This window comes from Amblyomma americanum, chromosome 2 (assembly GCF_052857255.1).
Source record: "Amblyomma americanum isolate KBUSLIRL-KWMA chromosome 2, ASM5285725v1, whole genome shotgun sequence".
Classification (NCBI taxonomy): domain Eukaryota; kingdom Metazoa; phylum Arthropoda; class Arachnida; order Ixodida; family Ixodidae; genus Amblyomma; species Amblyomma americanum.
Window position 1 is genome coordinate 186,708,267 of NC_135498.1, and position 21,633 is coordinate 186,729,899.

Sequence of the window (21,633 nt, forward strand, 5' to 3'; positions counted from 1 at the left end):
CGTCACACTTTGAGCTAAGGGAGGAAAATTAATAAAACTCGAGTTAAATTGTAACAAGCCACCCCTAGGCTATTGTGAGAAGTTCGGTCGACTCTGTTAAAATGAGACCGTGTGTGTCTTGTTGTGTTTCACGCTCTAGTGTGCCTACTGATGTATGTTAATGAGTGTGTGTCATAAAAAGGGTTACTAGTTAAGAAAGTAGCAAACAACCATTGCCGCTGTCGCGTCCTACCCTTACCGCGGAGTTTAAATGTCCTCTTAATTTTTTTTAAATTTTACATACCGTTATTTTAAAAGCAAGCGCGATGCCTCGTTGCGGTCCATGCATTTGGATTGTACAACAAAGCTGATATTATGCACTTTATAAAGTGCTTTAGCTAAGGTTTTACAAATTTTTTTAAAAATAGGCTATTTGATTTAGAAGAGCACTTTTTCGGCATGCATTTTCAGCAGCATAGTAGATTAGAATACAACAAGACATGCTAACTAGCAGGCTGCTTAACTAATATTTAATAGTCAACTGTTCTCCTCCTTAAATATTGAGACGCGTGCAGACCACTGTAAGTAATATACATATAAGTTTTTAAAACTTCGAAAACGCGGTTACCCTTGGCGCTGTGGTCCTACAAATTTTGCTTACATCGCGCCAAAATACATGCGCTTTCGAAAAGCGCGCAGGCAAAGCAATCCCTCCAGTGCACGTAACTCGTTGAATAATGCAAAATTTGTTGGGCCACAGCGCCGAGAACAACCGCGTTTTTGACATTCTAAAAACTGATATGGATATTACTTACGGTAGACTACGTGCCTCTCAGTAATTAAGGAGCCTAATAGCAGTAGTTAGAAAGTTAGGTATTCAATATTAGTTAACCAGCCTGCTAGTTAGCACTTGTTAGATGTATCCTAATGTAGTACACAGCTTACAATGCTATGTCGAAAAAAAACGCTCTTTTAACTCAACAAGCCTTTTTTTATTTTTAAACTCGCAGCTGAAATACCCTGTGTGCCTCGACTGAAATATGAACAATTATCGAAAACTAACTTGAAAAGGGGTTTAATGGCCGTGAAAGAACCAGGCACTGAACGGGCGTCGGCGGTCGGGTTCTAGGCGTCAGCGGTTGTTGTAGAGCCAGCCAGCAGCGCGCGACAGCGATAGCACTGCCGCTACCGCGTTGGCACATCTTCGTCGTTAAAATTGCCCAAGGGGTGAAAGGAGCCATTCTGGCGACTCAGGGCGTAGTGCAGATCAAAGGGTCATGGTAAGGCTTCAGACGATTGATGGGCACTGTTTCACGGCCACGACGGCGAAGGTTAGAGAAGGGTGTCAGAGGTTTGACGACACAGTTCACAGGGGAAGGTTGAGAGAGAACACGATGAAGTCCGTGATATTTGGCTTGGAATTTGGAAGACAGGCCAGCAGAGCCAGCAGGGATCCAGAGCCAAACAAGTGATGCGCTGGGAATGGGTGCGTGTGTTTTACCACCAGAATCTCGGCGTTCTTTTTGTCGATTCTGTTCATCGGACGTGAGAGAACGGGCGAGCTGGCGGCATTCCTCGGCATACTTGACAATTTCAGAAGCAGTTCCGCGGTCGGATGCATCAGGAAGGTAGGGAAGAATGGTGTCAAGCATACTTGTAGGTTCACTGCCGTAAAGAAGAAAAAGCGGATAATACCCGGTGGTGGACTGGACGGCGGTATTATATGCGTAGGTGACGAACGGAAGGACGAGGTCCCAGATGGAACGGTCAGGACTGATATACATGGTGAGCATGTCACCGAGTGTCCGGTTAAACCGTTCGGTGAGGCCGTTGGCCTGAGGATGGTACACTGTGCAGGTTCTGTGAACGATGCGGCATTCTGCGAGGAGCGCCTGGACAACCTATGATAAAAACACACGGCCGCGGTCACTCAGAAGCTCAGGAGGGGCGCCGTGGCGGAGAATGAGCTGGAGGAGGATGAAGAGAGCCACGTCTCGCGCTGTAGCCGCTGGAAGAGCCGCCGTTTCAGCATAGCGCGTGAGATGGTCTATGGCGACTATAACCCAACGGTTTCCTGAAGGGGAAGAGGGCAGGGGCCCGTAAAGGTCGATGCCGACGCGATCGAAGGGACGGGCAGGGCAAGGTAATGGCTGCGACGGTCCAGAAAGACGCTGTGGTGGGGACTTGCGGCGTTGGAAGTCAAGGCATTAGTGAATGTACTTGCGTAAAAAGCTGTACATTCTACGCCAGTAGTACCGGTGCCGAAGTCGACTGTAGGTTTTCAAAACACCCGCATGAGCAGTCTGGGGGTCGGCATGGAAAGAGGCGCAGACTTCAGCTCGTAGTTGGCGAGGAATGACGGGGAAGCCATTTCCGACCATCGGGCATGTAATTACGACGATAGAGGAGACCATCATGCAGAATGAAGTGGCGGGCTTGTCGGCGAAGGGAGCGAGAGGCGGCCGCTGTAGGGCGCCCAGACAGATGGAGCACGAGAGATGTAATCCAGGGGTCCTTAAGCTGTTCCACGTGCATGTTTGGTGGGCGCAACGAGGACAGCACGGAGTCAATGCTGGAGATGGTCGCAGTGTCGGAAGGCAGCGGAGACCGGGAGAGGGCGTCAGCGTCAGAGTGCTTGCGGCCAGAGCGGTAGACGACTGGAATGTCGTACTCCTGAAGGCGCAAAGCCCAGCGGCCAAGGCGACCCGATGGATCCTTCAACGATGACAGCCAGCACAAAGCGTGATGATCGGTGACTACGTCGAAAGGATGACCGTAGAGGTATGGTCGAAATTTGGTTATCGCCCACAGAATGGCCAAGCATTCTTTTTTCTGTGACGGAGTAATTGATCTCGGCCTTGGACAGCGTGCGGCTCGCATAGGCGACACCGTATTTTTGAAATCCAGGTACGCGCTGGGCGAGCACAGCACCAATTCCCACACCGCTAGCATCCGTGTGTATCTCTGTCAGGGCGTTAGGGTCGTAATGGCGAAGGATGGGGGGTGAAGTAAGGAGTCGAAGTAAGGTAACGAAAGCTTCATCGCACTCAGAGGACCATGACGACAAAGAGCTCTGGCCTTGAAGCCGCGTCAAGGGCGAAATGATGGTAGCGAAATTTTGTATGAAGCGCCGAAAGTAGGAACAGAGGCCAATGAAACTCCGCAGTTCTTCAAGAGTAGACCGCTTTGGAAAGTCTGTAACCGCGCGAAGCTTTGCAGGATCCGGAAGGATGCCCGCTTTGGATACGACATGGCCGAGTATAGTCAGTTGGCGAGCTCCGAAGTGGCATTTCTTCAAATTTAATTGCAGGCCGGCGGCGTTGAGGCAGGTCAACACTTGGCGCAGGCGAGTCAGATGTGTGGAGAAGTCGGCCGAGAAAACGACGATGTCTCCGAGATAGCAAAGACGCGTCTTCCAGCGCAAGCCACGTAAGACGTTATCCATCATCCGTTCGAATGTTGCGGGGGCATTGCAAAGACCAAATGACATGACGTTAAATTCGTATAATCCATCAGGGGTGACGAAAGCAGTTTTTTCACGGTCGCATTCGGGCATGGGGATTTGCCAGTATCGAGAACGCAGATCCAGGGACGAAAAGAATTCCGCACCTTGCAGGCAATTGAAGGCGTCAAAATGCGTCGCAGAGGATAACCTTTCCTAGTAATTGTGTTCAGGCGGCAATATTCCACACAGAACCTTATGGAGCCATCTTTCTTTCGAACCAGCACGACCGGGAATGACCAAGGGCTGTGGGACGGCTGTATAATCCCGCGCTCGAGCATGTCGTCCACTTGTTCGGTGAGGACTCGACGCTCTGTCGCTGACACGCGATATGGGCGCTGTCGCAGAGTTGGATGGAAGCCAGTATCGATGGCATGGTGGACATGGAAAGAACGCCCGAGGGGAGACTGGCACGCGTCAAACGATGACCGAAATTGGTGCAACAGGTGGAACAGTTGGTCACGGTAGGGAGAAGTGAGATCTTGATCGATGGCGCTATACCGGATATCAAACGGCGGTTGGGGTGACAGGGGAACAGGAGTAAGAGAGTCCAGCGATGGAGCAAGAACTGTTTCTCGTTCATCGACGAGTTGCAGGAGTTCAGCCGGTTCGACGCACCCAAGGCATTCTCCATCAATCAGGGTCACTGGAGATAATAGAGGGTTGCTGACGAGCATGGCTGTCGTTCCGGAGGTCACCGTGAGGACAGCGAAGGGAAGCGGCATGTTCTTGCGGCGAAGAAACAACTCAGAGGGAGTAAAGAGTACAGGGACGGCAGGTTGGTCGCGTGGTGAGGCGTACGAGAGGAAGACAACGACGGAGGAGTTTGCAGGGTGCTCGACATCGTGAGAAAGGTGTACTTTGGCCAGGTATTGAGGAGACGGTGCAGCAGGAGGGGCGTTGGGCACGGCAGAGAAGGAAATTTCGGCGCTGGCGCAATCGACGACGGCGGAGTGCTCAGAAAGAAAGTCCCATCCTAGAATTACGTCATGGGAACAAGAGGAGAGCACCAGGAATTGAATGATGTACAAGAGGTCTTGAATAACGACGCGCGCTGTGCATGTTGCGAGCGGCTCGACCTGTTCGGCGGTAGCAGTGCGCAGAGAAACTCCCGAAAATGGCGCCATAACTTTCTTCAGGTGTCGACAAAATTGCGCGCCCATATTGAGACAGCAGCTCCGGTGTCCACGAGAGCACAGGTTGCAACACCTTCGACAAAAATATCAATAACATTTGTTGGTGAGATAAGAGGCCTTGTAGAGTTTCCAGTGGACGCAGCTCTTGCCTCGGGAACTGCGCTCATTAGTTTTCCGCAACGGAATGGCTGGCGCGATGGCGCATAGGATAGATGGAACGGCGGCGCGGAGAAGAGGAGCGGCGAGAGGTGCAGCCGGGCGGTCGGTGGAGAAGGCAGGAGGCAATGGGTCCGCTGGCACGTGGGGTGGCTGTGTGTAACCCCCATACGCAGATGGCGGCAGGACGTCAGCAGGCGAAGAAGGACGACTGCGGCAGTGGCGGGCGACATGGCCGGCGTATCCGCAGGCAAAGCAAATGGGCCTGTTGTCGTGAGTATGCCACGGACGACCGTTGAGAGGGACGGCTGGCACGAAGCGAGTCGACGGTTGTGCCACCCGAGGCCAATACGAGAAAACAGGCGGGGGCGTCGAAGGAAGCGGCGCTTGAGTGGTGGCTTGGAAAGGGCCCAAGGGATGAGATGGTGGTCTGGCCAGGACGGCGGCGTACGTAAGAGGGGCAGCCACAGGTTGCTAAGGCAGGGGTGGCACGGCCTCCGCGACCTGGGCTCGGATCGTCGGCTGAAGGGTGGGAGGCAGCGATGGGGGGGGGGGGGGGGGGGGGTCCCGAAGTATAGAGATGAGCGCTAGTGGACGTGCAATCTCTTCTCTGATGAACTGCTGAATAGCGGTCCTGAGCTGCTGCCCTCCTGCGGTCACAGCATCAGTGGACAGGACCTCGGCGTGCTGGACGGTGCGACGAGTGAGGACACATTGCTTACGGAGCTCCCCGTAGCTCTGGCACAAGCTGATGACGGAGGCCACGGTGGTCGGCTGCTTAGCCAAAAGCATTTGGAAGGCATCTTCATCGATACCCTTCATAATATTGTTTATCTTATCAGCCTCGGACATATGACTGCTCACGTGCTTGCAGAGATGCACCACGTCCTCAATATAGCTAGTGAAAGTCTCGCCTGGTTGCTGAGCCCGCTCTCGTAAGCGCTGTTCGGCGCGGAGTTTGCGCACGCCAGGGCGGCCAAATACGTCAGTAAAGCTGGTCTTGAACGTGGACCATGTGGCGATATCCGCTCCGTGGTTTCGGAAGCAGAGATTGGCGACATCAGCCAGGTAAAAAATGACGCTGTTAAGCTTCATGGCGTTATCCCAGCCGTTGTGCGTGCTGACCCGCTCGTAGGAAGCCAGCCAGTCCTTGACGTCAGAGTCGCCGAGGCCACTGAAGGCAGCCGGGTCGCGTTGTCGAGGCGTGCCGGAGCAGACAAGCGGAGCAGGCGGCGGCGGGAGCCAGTGGGGGCGTTATTCGGCATTTCTGATGTTACAGTGCCGCTGCGCAGCTCCAGGACGAGATCAGGAGCAACCTCCACCACTTGAAAAGAGGTTTAATGGCCGTGAAAGAACCAGGCACTGAACGGGCATCGGCGGTCGGGTTCTAGGCGTCGGCAGTTGTTGTAGGGCCAGCCAGCAGCGCGCGCTCAGCGATAGCATTGCCGCTACCGCGTTGGCACATCTTCGTCGTTACAAACTTATCAACATTTAGTTTTGTTTTAGGGCACAAGATTGTGTTGCGAAATGAAAGGCAGTCATCATCGAAGGCAAGCCCAGTTTCTTAATTTTATTAATCGCCATTGTGGTTCGGCATTTAATTACAGTGTCAAAGATACGCTTTTGTAAATTCCTTGAGTTGGCTTTCTCGCAATACACTCTTAAGAAATGGAGTTGATGCGCCTGGTATTTTCGCGAAGTTTATGCTAACTGTTTGTACATGATAAAATAGACAAACTTCTTGCGTATTTTTCACATTAGCAATCGGAGCAGCGCCGTTTTGTAAACGTGCATAACGGGAAAACGAGCTCAACGAGCTTACAAAAGCGTATTTTTGGCGCTCTATATTCTGAACCAGAACGCCAATTCAGAAATTAAGACAGTTGGCTCGCCTTCTTAGTAGAGGGCTTTTAATTTACGTGTAATCTTGTGTAGTAAAAGCAAAACTAAAAAGTCAATTTGTTAATTTTTGTTAATCGTTCTTCTTTTAGTCCAGGTATATAGCGCACATAAAATCCGCCTTGCTCAACAATCCAACTGCACAGTCTACAACGATGTATATTTCACTGTTTCAAATACAAATCCGTACATGTTAATAAAGTATCACTCGATATACATGAACGCCTGCGCAATTGGGACGTCCAGAAAAAAAAAGTAGGCAGGGTTTAACCACGGCTATACAAAAGGTCGAGCGATTGCTCAGACATGACTAGACAGACTGTCCCGACTTTTCTTCCATGCCTAATGAGGCAAGCGCGTCCACGCGGTGTTTATATACACTCCATGCGTTTACGTCACGTTACATGACCTGACAGTAGCGCCACCTGGACGAAACTCATTTAAGGTGAAATGTCCGAAGTCATAAAAGGTCAAGGTCAAACATCAACAGTTAAATGGCAAGCCACCATGGTGGACATGAGGGTACACCTTCGGTAGACATGATACAACATAAGGTTTTAATTTGGGTAAGGGGTCATTACACGTCAAACGACTCAGACGTTGCGCTCGACCATCGGAAATTTTTTCAAAAAAGTTAATGTAAGCTTATCCTAATGCGCGTAATCAAAGCCCGAAATTTTTTCCCGAAAAAATTTTATTCGTGAGGTGAGGGAAGTTTGAATATTTAGAAAAGGCGAGAAACCAGGTGCTGCTCAATAATTAATAAAATATTCAATCCTTTGGAAAACACATCACAATTTTTATTTGCATTTGCCCAGATTCTGGATTTTGATGTAATTCGTAGCGAGAGCTCAAGTTCAAAAATTTTTTTCTCAATTTAAACAAAATTACCTTGATAAAGATTTCAGAACTCAAGGTCAATAAATGTTCTACCTAACCCGCTATTGTTTGTATTTTTACTGGGCCACCTGAGGGTGAAATTAACGAGTGTTTTTGGCTCAAACCGCACTCTTTGAAACTTTAGTATTTTTTTTACTTAGAGGTACTGATTATTACCACCTGTAGCATTGTGTACGTACTAGACATCTAAAGAAACAAAATGGCTATTTCCGAATTGCTGAGAGCAAGCTGAAATTTAAAACAAAAACTAGAAAAATTGTTCATTTTCATACTTTTTTCGATTTTTTTAAATATTTATGCCGTATAAAGCTGCATGGCCTGAATTATACCGAAAGCCAGAATCTGTGCAAATGTCAATAAAAAAATTATACAGTGTTTTCTTAAAATTTTGTTTTTTTTATTAATTATTGAGCAGTGCCTGGTTTCTCGCATTTTCTAAATATTCAAACTGCCCACACCTCACAAACATTTTTTGGCAAAAATATTTCAGACTTTGATTACGCACGTTAGGATAAGTTTCTATGAATTTTTTAAACAAATTGGAGATGGTCGAGTGCAGTGTCTAGGAAGTTTGGCGTGGAGTGACCACAAACCTATTATGGTGCGAAAGCATTCCATTTCGAGCAGCGCAAATTTAGCGACGCCAACAAATTCTTGGCAATGGGTTTTCAGTTTGGATTATTAACTAGCGTAAAATAGAAGTTATGATTCTTTTGCTTTGACTCCTGCATGATGTAGGCAGTAAAGGATTAACAGTATTGCGAGTAATCAAAACACGTTAGCGGAGTTGACGTCCAGCGACACGAATATCATGAATGCTGGGCCCGGCAGTCGTGTTTGCAGACCGCTAGTCGGTTCTGTAGAATGCAAGCCACTCGAATAAAAGCTGAGTAGCGTCTGCATCGCATTTCATGTTTCACGAAATGTGATGCAGTGCAGTACTACTGATGGACGTGGAAACACTTTGTAGTAACACCAGTCGCCTTATGTTACGAAAAGGACAGCAGGCTATCCTTGACTTGACTCAGTCTATGCGCACGTGTGCATTCAGGCCCGCTGTACCTGGTTGCGCGTTACCCTTACCCCGATTTTGTGCACCACCACAGAGAGCCGGTGGCCCAGCCCGACAGCTTTCTCAACACGTGCGTCACCATCGTGGCCGTCCTGATCGTCATCACTCTTATCGTCATGGTCGTCATCCTGCTCAAGTGCTTCTCCGGCCGCGAGGGTGAGCCGGAATTCTTCGCGTGATTTCTCATTCCCAGCTGGTTCCCAATGAATGCCCATTCCCAGCCACGATGCGAAGGGGCATCGTTATCTCATCCCGTGCCTGTCATCTGCCGACAAATTAAGGCAACCATGATGCATAAAGCCCAACCTGCACAAGCATGCCCGCTTCTTGTGCATACTACTACCATCGTGTTTCTGGTGTTGCCTTCTCCGGCGGTCCTTCATGCGACAGACCAGAACCCTAGCACTTCGCTTTCACTCATTATAATGCAGCGTTAATATCCTAGACACAACGCTTGCCACTCTGTCGTTTTATGAAAAGAAGTGCGGTGTATACCATGCGCGCGCATCCCGCCAGTGTCCTCTCGAATGCTCGACGATTATCTGTGCAGAAAAGCAAAACTGCGCTGCAGGGGCTGATTTCCGAAGCAGTGACGTTGATAAAATGCAGTTTTGCATGCAGTCCTCACGCAAGCGCATTACACGCCGCGCATCCGCGACTATTTTTCTTTTTTTTTATTTTCGCCGATTTCCTCAGGTCCGCATATCTTTGTATCAGCCACACAGATACTTATCAACACAGACTGCCTACCAGTATGCGTTACCAAAGACAACGGAGCATTCCGGTCGTATTACCTCTGCGCCACTCGCTCGCTGTTTACTGTAACAGTGAGGTCTATCACACTACTTTGAACGCTATCGCGTTAAAAGTAGTGTAGTCGTTATCGTTGCAGTGTCGTTGTCGTCGGCGCTGTGAGCGAAAAATTCCCGGAGAAACAACACAGATGGGCCTCTTAGGTCACGTGACCTTGTGGCGTCAGCACAACCAGCCCATCGGATTGTCGGCAAACTGACCACCGCGGCAGGTGGCATTCGAATTAATGATCGGTCTCTCAGGAAAAGCAATCTGGGTTCCAGCCCCACCAGTGGCCTCATATGCCATTGCAGGACAGTGGCACATAGCTTAAACCGATGGACCACTTGCGCCAGGAGGGTTGTGAGGACTGCCAAGAATCTGTGAATGTGAAGTCAAGTATGACTAATATCGAACATATGTGCCATTAACCCATTAACGCAACATGTCATACTCATGAGACGTAGCGTATGTGTCCCTTCTAACATCTGTTCTCAACCTGGACGAACATACCCCTGTCAGCGGGGTTGTCTGACTCATTGTATTTACAGTATTTTGTGCGACTACAATGCTTTCCTGTTGCACCTTGCAATCATTGCCTTGGTTAATTTCTGCACTGTAGGGTAGTGCTGAGTTCTCTACATTTATCAACTTCCTTCCACTGACGCCCTGCTACTCGCAGAGTGCCCGCGTCCAGAGGGCCCCTACAACCCGTACAGCAACGTGTCGCTGACGTGCGAGTCCGAGGACTGCAGGGACTACGGTAAGGCCATCCGCGAGCTCTACGACACCCGAACACTGCTTTACCTTCTACACGAAAGATATCATGTGTGTACTAAAGCTTAAATATCTTTAGGATGCTTTATAAGCGAAGAGGAAAACTAGTTTGAAAACAAGAAAAGGAGTGCTTGTCACACATACTTGCAAAGCAATCCTTGAATGAATGCGCAAAATTTCTTCTCTTTCATACTGGAAGGTCCTGGACATACACCTGGCATTAGGTATTCTCTGCACTGTCATTACGGCAAGCTATCCCTGCTCGGCAAGCGTGGGGCTGCATATGCAGGCTAAAATACAAAGTCGTGCTGATTATGACGTGAAGCAAACGAGCCGTGCCCGGAGCTCTCTTGGTGGAGTGGTGACGCGACTGTGGCTGCCAGTGTTGCAGAGGCCAAAACCTGAAGGAATAGTGCGCCTTTTAAGTGTTCCTGAAAACCAGATGCTGGTTGTTACAGGGAATTACAGTGCAATTTCAGCGCAGCAGCTGCTGAGCTGGAAGACACATTCGGTGCGTCGAACATTTGCGCACTGGTGCCTTGAATAGTCCCAAGTCTCATCCGCACGGTGTAGACAATAGCCTGTATTCCGAAATTGTCTTATGTCATGAAGAATGACTGTAATTTAGAGCGTGCTTCCAATGAATGCAACGCGCCAATTGTTTTCTTCGCTCGCTTCTGCCATGCAGTCAATAATTAAGCAGCATTTGCTTGGGGGCTAGTCGGTTCATGTTTTAAACGAGGAATTATTTTTAGCGCAAGATATAAAGGGGACAAGACAGGCGCTTGCCCATGACTGTTTGTTCAGAAAGAACCCGCGCACATATATACACCCATGAAGTCATTTGTCATATGAAATTCTTCAAATATATTGTTCGCCAAGAAACATTCTAGTCGCTTTGGTACGTTACACCTCCGTAAACATAAACAAACAAGAAACATTCTACTTTTTGTTTCAAGCAGACTGAAGGGCCGCTGATGCTCATATCCGCCTTTTATTTTTTATAAAAAACGCCTCCAGCAGTTCGCGTTCCACAGTATCCTAACTTCTGCCTAAAATCTTTATGTTGGAAAACGTTGGCTTGTACCCTGTATGTGTTGCGCTAAAATAATTTCACGTTGAAACATAAATAGTTCAGTCCTAGAAGAATGCAAAATGATACATCGTCTTTGTCAACTGCGTTCTCTTGCTCTTTTTAACCTCTCAGATCGTTGCACGCAGTAGAGCCCCACCACACCGGGCCGTTGAGGCTGCAAAAGTCTGAGGCGGTGCCTTAAGCCAGTCTCGGCGCGCAGGCTCCATGATGCGCTCCAGCCTGATCTCGTTCATGGAGCCGTGCGAGGACTTCTACGAGTTCACCTGTGGCGGCTGGATGAAGGCGGCGCGGGTGCCGCACGAGGAGGTGGTGCATAGCACCCTCTCCGAGGTGCACCGCCGCGTCGAGAACGAGATCAGCGGTGAGCGCGCGCCCCGGGCGTTCTGGTGCGGTGAAACTCTGAATGAGCGCACTTCCTGCATGCCTCCACGTCATTTCTCTAGAAACAGCATCAAGCAGTGCACTTACCGTGTTCGTGATAGTCAGCTCACTTTCCTAAACAAAGCGCTTGTTTTAGCTAGCTAACGAATATACATGATGAAAACACCGCGCAGACTATACGCGTTTTTCGCAATAGCACCTAATCAGCAGTTTATGCAAGACGGTGTCCAAAGAAAAATGCAAGTATTTAAAATTTACGACGTCTGAGCAATATAACCGGTGCTGAGTTAAACGATGTGCTGCTCCATGCATATTACAGTTGTCGTGGCCGGTTTTAGGCTGATAGAGGGTTCGTACTTTAAGGAGCTTCATTGTCTCATGCAGACATCCTGAACAACACGGTTATATCGTACCGGGACCAGACGGCTACCCAGAAGGCATCGGCCCTTTACCAGGGCTGCATCAACATCGGTGAGGTCTTCCAAAGCCTATGCGCCACTCTACTCGAGCTTGTTCTCGGTCGGTTCTTCTAGTTTCGGCTCACTATTCCTCGGAGACACGCTCGACGAAACCATTCTTTTATCTCGCCTCAATACTTGGACTGACTTATAGACACAGAAAAAAAAATAATCACTTGGATAAAAAAATTTCAAATACATACATCACCAAACAGCTCCCCAAGTTAACCAGGAATAAAGAGGCAGCTTGTTATACTAAACACATAATTTTTGAAGGAATCATCGAGCACCTCATTCATCGACTAAAATTCCTTAACCGCCGATTTCCGTATTTTTGCTGTTGTTTTGCACTCAAGCAAAGCACTCCTATCATTTTGCCGTTTGCTTCTGTACGGCAAATTCAAGCATGCGCGAGCTCCAAATTCAATCGTCATCTAATTCACCCGGCGCAGACCTCCGCAACAGCAAGGGAACTAAGCCCGTGGAAGACCTGCTCCAGTTTTTCGAGCTCGCGAACTGGCCCATGCTCAACCGGACGGCACAGTTCCGCACCTTCTTCATACTGGGCAACATCATCAGGGAGCTAGGCCTGGACGCCATCATCTCCGTCCGCGTTGGACTGGACTACCACAATAGCGACAGATACCTGATCTACGTGGGTACACTGGCTCCTCTTGCTTTGCGTGCGTTCGTCTGTATATCATGAACACACCGTCAAAAGTACACGGCCCAATTGGTTTGATTGTAAGGCCTGCTGTATGACTCGTTATGCATCCTCAGCGATCGTAACCTCTAGGAACAGGAAGGACTTTGCGTCCTCAATCCTACCAAGCTTTCGTTGGGCTGCTAGAAGTGTTAGGGGGCTCGGCTAAACAGCCTAGAAAGCAAACCTCTTGGGCTGCATACGGGGGGGGGGGGGGGGGGGCTGTACACGGGCGTTTGTGCTTGCGTGGCTGCATGTGCACGAAGCGACAGCGCTGTGCACTGTCAAACAATAGGATGGTCAACTGGTTTAAATGGCAAGGGTCCATGGGAGCAGCTGCACCAGAGTAATGACGAACGAAAACCAAAGACAAGAGAAGTGACAACAGCCAAACGCTTTCTTTTTTACTGAAAACAATTCTTATTGAATTGAAATGAAGTGAATTGTCTGTTGGCGAAAGAAAATGGCGCAGTATCTGTCTCACATATCGGCGGACACCTGAACCACACAGTAAGGAAAGGGATAAAGGAGGGACTGAGAGAAGAAAGGAAAAAAGAGGTGCCATAGTGGAGGGATTCGGATTAATTTCGACCACCTGAGGGTCTTTATCTCGCACTGACATCGCACGGCACACGGGCGTCTTTGCGTTTCGAAACGCAAATACCCATCGTCAATTGCGCACATGACTCGCTGGTCAACAAGTATCCAGCCAATTACATGCTTTTATCAGTTCAATCCCTGTGGTTGCCTTGCATATGTTATGGCGTTGTTATATTAGAGATAAGGCGTTATTACACTCCTAGAAGTGACTGAGTGCTGCGAACGCATTTTGATTGAGTAGAAACTCCCCTAAAACACTCCTTTTGAGCGATATAGCTACATTACGGTAGCATTTCGAGCCTTCAGCGTGGTGGCGGCACGTGACCGTGGCGGCGCCGCTACGGTCATGTGGTTGGTCGCGTGGTGCGAAGCAGCTGCTGCTGCCGGCGGCGCGGCGCGCCGGCGAAACAGCTGCAACATCTGTGCGCATGCGCCGTGTGAAGTGGGACTAAGATGGAGGAGGAACGCCCAGCGAAATGGAGCGGCGAAGGAGTGACTTTGCAATTCAACTGAGCAAGTTCCACCTGGCCAGCTGTAGCTAACGCGTCACTCCTGGTTTTACCAGAGCTAAACCACCGCCAATTTTTTTCGGAATCGCCGCACACCTCCTAATCCAGAGTGCAGCCACAGCCAGTGTAGGAGTCTGTTCACTTGTTCTGTTACGTAACTATGGAAAAAGCATCGGTCACGCAGGGTTGGCAGGAGAGCGGGCTCCCACTCGCCTGCCGCTGAGGCCATCGTTACTGCATTTAAACAGGTATATGCGCTTCGCTCTAAAACTTGCTTGTGCTGCCTTGCATACATTTTCCGAACTTCTGTGATAAATCAGGCCAGTAATTTCAAAGATCGCTGTCGCGTTACACTTCGCGCAGCTCGGTACTTGACGAAACAACCCAATCCATAGCTGCACACTGCAGGAGTCTTAATCCAAAAGATTTTTTATGATTTACGGTATGTTGACGATCTGCACTTCGTTAACTTACTTTCACGTTGAGCATTCACGCCATACTAGAACTGCTGCATGAATTACATACGGTGTAGTTTCGCCTCGAATCAGGGAGATTTGCTGGCATTCAGCGGTAATCTTTCTACGGAGCGTTTTTTGTTCTCGGGAGATCGCTATTGTGGTAAAATTGTACGAACATGAATAGCATACCCACGAAGTGTTTCTCTTGGCGATACAGCTGTATTCTTTTCTCAGAGACTTGGACAGTTAGGAGGCAAGCTGTTATCAAACTTATGTAACCAGGGGCTGTATTCTATTAGATGTTCATTTTCAAATGGCCATTTCGCGTAGGTCTGGTCCCCTGTCACTGGGCACTCAGATACACCTGCGGCTTTCAAGCGTATGTGAAAAGCAAGCGACTCGGCCATTGGGTGGTTTGCGACCAGGACCTCACCATTGGCTGGTACTGACTATTATATGCAGCCACTGGTGAGGCGCATCGCTGCGCTCTGTCAACAGCAGGCTACCGGATCTTACGACTGTCTGCCATTGGCTGCGATATGCAGCGAACTGTGAGGTCCGGTCGCTGTCCACCGATTGGCCGAGTCTCTTTCCACAGACATCTGACAGCCGCGGGTATATCTGAGCGATCAATGAAAGAGGACCAGATGGACGCGAAATGTTAATATTAAAATGCACAGCGTATAGAATAAGACCCTTGGTTCATGCCATCGATGAATGCCGCTTATTGAGAGACTTTGCTCAACTACGTCTTTCTTCCAGTGCCTAAAATTTGTACTTCATTCTCCATTCAGCGGATTCAGCGGAAGAAATATTTGCTAAGAGAATCAGATCACGGCGGTAATAAAAAAAATGTTCTTATTTTCCAACTTCTTTTATCAACAGAGGGAGCGATAAGCGCGTTCTACTCTCTCCTACTCTATGATAAAGGAGGCATTTCGCTCTTTTGGCAATTTAGGCACAGTAAATAACTGCTACAGGGAGAACAGCAAGTTCACTCTTTTTGAGAGAGCGCCAGTTCTTTGGATGTAAGCATAAATTATCTGTGGTCGGTGGTTTCCCTCTTATGTTGTCTGCAGAACAAACCGCCTTTGTAGGAATTGTCAACGTCTGACAAGTTTGCGCCCGTGCACTTTACGTAGTGAGTTAGATTACAAAAGATCTAGTTACCGCGCGTTAGCAGGCAGCGTATCAGAGCTGTCGAAAATGAATGCCACGTTCATATCGTTAGATTTGTTACTTGAAACCACTGGCCAGCAAGAGGTACAGCTGTTAAGGATTAGAACTGTGGCTGCAGTATAGAAACCTGTCGCGGAGCCAAGGGAAATTGATCTGGACTTAACATCGTTGCATTCACGACTTAAGGCATTAAACGTGTCAAATGATCAATAAAAGCTCGTCTGGTAGCGCAATGATTTAGAATACCAATGACTGCAGTATTTAGCGAGGTTTGGGCGCAGTAAATGACATTATATTCAAAACAAATATGTGCATTAATTGTGCACAAATGACACTTATAGTGCTCATGGACACTCTTGGAGTAATCTAAGTCCCAGGACCTCATACAGATTGCTTCTTCTAAAGGGGCCCCTTCGCCGTTCACAAACCTGAGACATTTTACTGAGGCCTGTTGTCAATAACTCGACATGACAGTCAGCATAATAGCTGTCGTTTTGTCAAAAAAGAAGCCTGCATCGGTATTTGCAGCATTTTATGCCAGTTAAGCTCCCCTTTTCAGGAAGACTACAGGCGCATCTGGGTCTCGTTGCCAACAAGTAGCCCTTTCTTTCTTTCCTGCGCCTCGACGCAGATCGGACAGCCGTCGTTCGGCGTGGAGCCGATGGTGCTGCGGGGCCGCTTCCGGTCTCCGTTCTTCCGCATCCTGCACCGATACAAGATCTACATCTACCGATGCGCACTGCTCATGGGCGCCAACGTGCAGGCCGCCGATGTCGTCAACGAGATCGTCGCCTTCGAGGCCAAGCTGGCCGCTGTGAGGAGGCATTTTTTGTAGCCAATCACCTTTCAATTCTCAGAGCTATGGTTGCTGTTCGTGCGTAACAATGTCTTTCTTTAATCCGAAGCCGGTGCCCATGCATACTGAGACTTTGATTGCGATCACATTAGAGTTGTCGCACCAGAACCCCGCCGATGTTCGGTGTTAAGAAATTCGCTGATAGGTCGAGAAAGGTCCCGTGAGCTTGCGACGTCATCACAACCTGCACACCGTGGCAGGTGACTAAAAAATATTTGGTCTAGAGAGGTCGCATGACATCCTGACCTGATCACAACCCGCCCGCCGAGCTGTGAGCAACCTAGATTGATAATCAATATTTCATTGCAATATTCAACGCCAAAAACATATTTTAAAGAATTGCTGGCAGTCTTTGTGGAAGCGCCCTGCACGTATGTCCCATGGGAGATCAAGGGAATCTTCCCCCTTCCCTCCTCCCCGGGCCTGCTCCCCCTGTTTGAGATCGATTTTAATACCTTGCCTCTTCCGTTTACTTTTCCCTTCGGGAGTACAAAACATGTTTGCCATTCTCCGGCCCCTGTAATTATTGCACTGTTTGATTAAGCCTATTGTAGGTACGGGGTGCTGGCAGAGGCGTTATTTTTTATTCTTTTTATGAACCTCTACTATCGAATATTTCGGCAAAAACAACGTGGAAGGGACATCCCAGCTATGTTGATTTTGTTTCAGCACTCAGACCCATTTAGTGCTGAAAAAATTGGTTTACAAAATGGAACATAATTGTTTTCTTTATCCTTGACTTAAACTCGCGATGCCAAGAATAAAAGTACTCTGTAATCGAAGGTTCCAAGCAATTTGCGCTGCGGCTTAACTTGAAGGATCTGTCTTTAAAATAACTGTGTTGACGACAACTTGGGGAAGCAGTCAGCTCTGACGACACCTGCATTTCATATTGCGAACTTTTCTAGCTTACAAGATGTATTTTATGAGTGAATCGACCCTCTTTGACGTTAAGAATTGGTCATCCATAGAAACAAGCCAACATAAAATTACCTTTAGCATCTCGTTATGCCATAAAAAATCTGTTTTTTGTCAACTTATTCATTAATCGACATGCAGCAATGGGCTGTTTCGTTCCATACTATCCGCAATGTTTCAGCTTCCGTACTTCACGTGGACCCACTTAAAGATGTGCCTGTAAGTTGGGCTCAGAACGAGAGGTGGTGACATTTGTGGGCAAGGTGCTATCAGTAGCCTCGGCCTCGGGAATCTGATCGTTGTAGCTATAGATAAGGAATTTCTGAAAAAGGATAACCACTTCTGCATATTGAAGACAACAAGAATGCTTGCTCTCTGTGACTAATTTGCACGCATCCGCTGCGCGAACCATAAGATAGTTGCTTCTCGAATTTGTAGATTATTGCGCTCTAGCATCCAGGCTCAAGAGCATTTGGTAAACACGAATAACTCCATCCTTGTGCGCACTCCCAATAATCGAAGATAAGAACTGCTGTGGGCAATTTGTTCATTACCGCAATCAGGCAACGATGTTGAATGACTCTTGCTAGTACTGCTAATGTTGATAACGCAAAATCGTCTGGATTTCGCGCGCTATAAATTGGTTGTCAGCCTTCTTGTCAGCTACTAAGGAGCTTCTCTCGAAATTCTGTTCAGGGCGTTCAGCGCTTTTCGCAATGAGGCACATTCAAGATTACACGTGATCAAAGACACCTATACTCTTCGGTGCGAATGCTGTTATTACATGTTTTTCTTGGTGTAGTGCGAAATCAAAACAGTTATTTTTATGAGTAGCCTCAACATGAAAATTCTTCTTCTCTTATATGCATTCTGAGAAAGGACCGCCATTTTTATTGCAGATAATAGAGCCCCCGGACGCCATCCAAAACCCGAAACGTGTCTACAATTTGATGAGCCTGAGGACGCTCGAGGGAGCCATACCAGAGGTACTGTTGCACTAAGTGCTTGGAGTCCACAATATGAGAGGATCAACATTTTCCTGATTTCCCCAGTCACGGCCGTTCGGGCTCAACCACTTTTTTAATATTAAATGCTCAGTGCGGCCAAATTATGTGGAATTCGCCAGGGCGATGGGTACTTCATGCGCGCAAGGATCGTACGCAAGTCACCACCCTGCATGTTGTTGCTATACTAAAATTGGCAGGTAAGAGCGCAGTTACAGCGCACTTGCACATATTCCCCTACGTGAAAAGCAAAACATGCAAAGCAAAGAATGCAGAAAGCGCTTTACCAGCAAGCGCTTGACAGCTTTAACTGCCATCAAGCGTTCAGCTTTTGAGCAAATCTATAGAGGACGACTGACTGGGCACTAGGGAAGTTTGTGAGTGGTTCACAGCAAACATTGTAGAATTAAACGCAGGAGCTACAGGTAACTCGGCCAATGGTCATAAGGCTGCCGTTTGTGTCTGAACACCCGGATATGTTTGGCTTCCTGGAGAGGATTCGTCATGCGCCTCTCTCAACGTTCCACCGTAGATCCCGTGGTCTTACTTCATCAACGTCATCGTGCGTGACGTGGGCGTCTCCATGGACCTCACTGATCACGTGGTGGTGCTCAACCCGCTCTACCTCAAGAGGCTTTCACGGCTCCTGAAAGAGGTGCCCAGGTGAGACCTCCGCCGTCACAAGCAGCGCAGCGCCTGCAATGTTAGTGGCGGTCTCGATAGGACAGACAGACAGATTATAGTTTGAGGTTGCTGAGACCAACCTCGACCGCTCCACTATTGTACCGCGGGTGAGGACAGACAGACAAAAAAAATAGGGTAGGGCAGCCAAAAAAGAATGTAAACCCATAGGCCCCTGCCTGTGCCACTTAAGTATAACAGGCTTAACCCAATCGTAATATAAATGAAAAGGCCCAAAGGCAATGTTGTGCTTTTGCCACCCGTAGGTCGTAAAATAAGAAAAATGAGGGGAGGGAATGCTACTAAGCGACCCACAGCCGTGGGAGCGGGCCCGGGGAGACTCCCCTGATCTCCCCTGGGACGTAGCGGAGGGGGTCGGACATAGGTTGTGGGAATGTGAATGAGGGAAGGGTTATGGGTAATGGGATGGGAAATGGGGACAGCGAGACATTGACCCTCCTTTTATCATTGCTCGACTCGTGTCTGGCCAGGACAGGGAGGGCGTCGATATTGACCAATGGTGCGGCTCCACTCACGGGATGCCCGACCAACAGACAGACAGAAACAGACCGACAGTACAGACAGACAGACAGACAGACAGACAGACAGACAGACAGACAGACAGACAGACAGACAGACAGACAGACAGACAGACAGACAGACAGACAGACAGACAGACAGACAGACAGACAGACAGACAGACAGACAGACAGACAGACAGACAGACAGACAGACAGACAGACAGACAGACAGACAGACAGACAGACAGACAGACAGACAGACAGACAGACAGACAGACAGACAGACAGACAGACAGACAGACAGACAGACAGACAGACAGACAGACAGACAGACAGACAGACAGACAGACAGACAGACAGACAGACAGACAGACAGACAGACAGACAGACAGACAGACAGACAGACAGACAGACAGACAGACAGACAGACAGACAGACAGACAGACAGACAGACAGACAGACAGACAGACAGACAGACAGACAGACAGACAGACAGACAGACAGACAGACAGACAGACAGACAGACAGACAGACAGACAGACAGACAGACAGACAGACAGACAGACAGACAGACAGACAGACAGACAGACAGACAGACAGACAGACAGACAGACAGACAGACAGACAGACAGACAGACAGACAGACAGACAGACAGACAGACAGACAGACAGACAGACAGACAGACAGACAGACAGACAGACAGACAGACAGACAGACAGACAGACAGACAGACAGACAGACAGACAGACAGACAGACAGACAGACAGACAGACAGACAGAAAAACTTTATTGAGCAAGTGAGTTTTAGACACAGCTGAGTCCCTGGGCCACTGCGCGGTTCCGCACTGCATCAAGTAGGTCACGCCGGGACATGACGTCGGCAGCCCGAGTCACCGCAGCAAGCTGCGATGTCAGGTCTGCAGACATGAGCAGGACCTCCCAGTCCTCCCAGCTCGAGATGGCGTGCTGTCCCCGCGGGGGAAGGTCAGCAGGGCAGCCGAAAAGGATATGGGAGAGTGTGGCGTGGGGGTCACCGCATAGGGAGCATGCAGTGTTTAATGGATGCGGTGAGCGTTACTGTGACACACCACTCAACTGGCTTGTGCTGCAGTTCCAAGGCACTCAAGTTCACAGGTTCACTGTTTTTGAGATGTCAGTGCACGTTAAAGATCCCCAGGTGGTCGAAATTATTCCGGAGCCCTCCACTACAGCACCTCTCACTTCCTTTCTTCTTTCACTCCCTCCTTTCTCCCTTCTCTTACGGCGCGGTTCAGGTGTCCAACGATATATGAGACAGATACTGCGCCATTTCCTTTCCCAAAAAACCAAATATTATTAATTTTTCTCATTTTCTACTTTTTGTAATTTTATAATTTATTTATTAGTTTAAATTCAGTGGCCCTGGAATTGACAGAGGGTTACACTGGGTTGCATATTCAGCAATGCAAGGAATAAAAACCAAGTGAAATCAAATAAAAAGTTAAAGAAAAAACATCTGCTAAGGCGAAAAACTGCGCCCAATTGAGGACGATAAAATGATAAAACGTTCGAAGAAGTATTACTGGCAACTGATCTACATCATAACGTTCCTTTGACGAATGTGAAAGGGGGTTCCGCTCTTCACTAGTCTTAGGCAAAAAGTAATTCTAACCTAAATTATTTCGACAGTATACAATGAAGCCTGAATAGCGGTCATCTATACGGGGTGATAACTATGAGAGTTGAGCAATGTTCTCACGTTTGAGATGCGGATTACGAATAAATATGAAAAATTTCAGGTGCTAGCTACTAGGCAAAGAAAGCGTACTATTCCAACTTTAAACCGGACACAAGCTTTATTTTTTCAAGTGGTCAAATAATGAGCATTGCTTTGCGCTACACACGTTTAAAACAGTCCCTCAAGAAATCCCGCCACTCACTGAAAAGGCAATATTCCTGCACCCTTGCATGGCAACAAGTACGACTGTATTTAATAAGCACTATAGCCAGAAGACATGTATTTCGGTGGCCGAAGAATACGGCCGAACATTCGGATCTGTGCATTATTTTTGCCGG

The 21,633-nt window shown here is 48.4% G+C and overlaps 1 protein-coding gene across 1 annotated transcript in view; it reads left to right on the forward strand.

The window, feature by feature from the left end:
- The window catches only part of LOC144119373 (neprilysin-1-like), a 91,025-nt gene that overhangs the window by 16,220 nt on the left and 53,172 nt on the right, over positions 1 to 21,633 (forward strand). The window contains exons 5-12 of the mRNA XM_077652009.1: positions 8,679 to 8,800; positions 10,119 to 10,199; positions 11,509 to 11,670; positions 12,075 to 12,161; positions 12,601 to 12,803; positions 16,229 to 16,411; positions 18,271 to 18,357; positions 18,908 to 19,038. Of these exons, the coding sequence (XP_077508135.1) occupies positions 8,679 to 8,800; positions 10,119 to 10,199; positions 11,509 to 11,670; positions 12,075 to 12,161; positions 12,601 to 12,803; positions 16,229 to 16,411; positions 18,271 to 18,357; positions 18,908 to 19,038 (1,056 nt within the window). The remainder of the gene's footprint in view (positions 1 to 8,678; positions 8,801 to 10,118; positions 10,200 to 11,508; positions 11,671 to 12,074; positions 12,162 to 12,600; positions 12,804 to 16,228; positions 16,412 to 18,270; positions 18,358 to 18,907; positions 19,039 to 21,633) is intronic.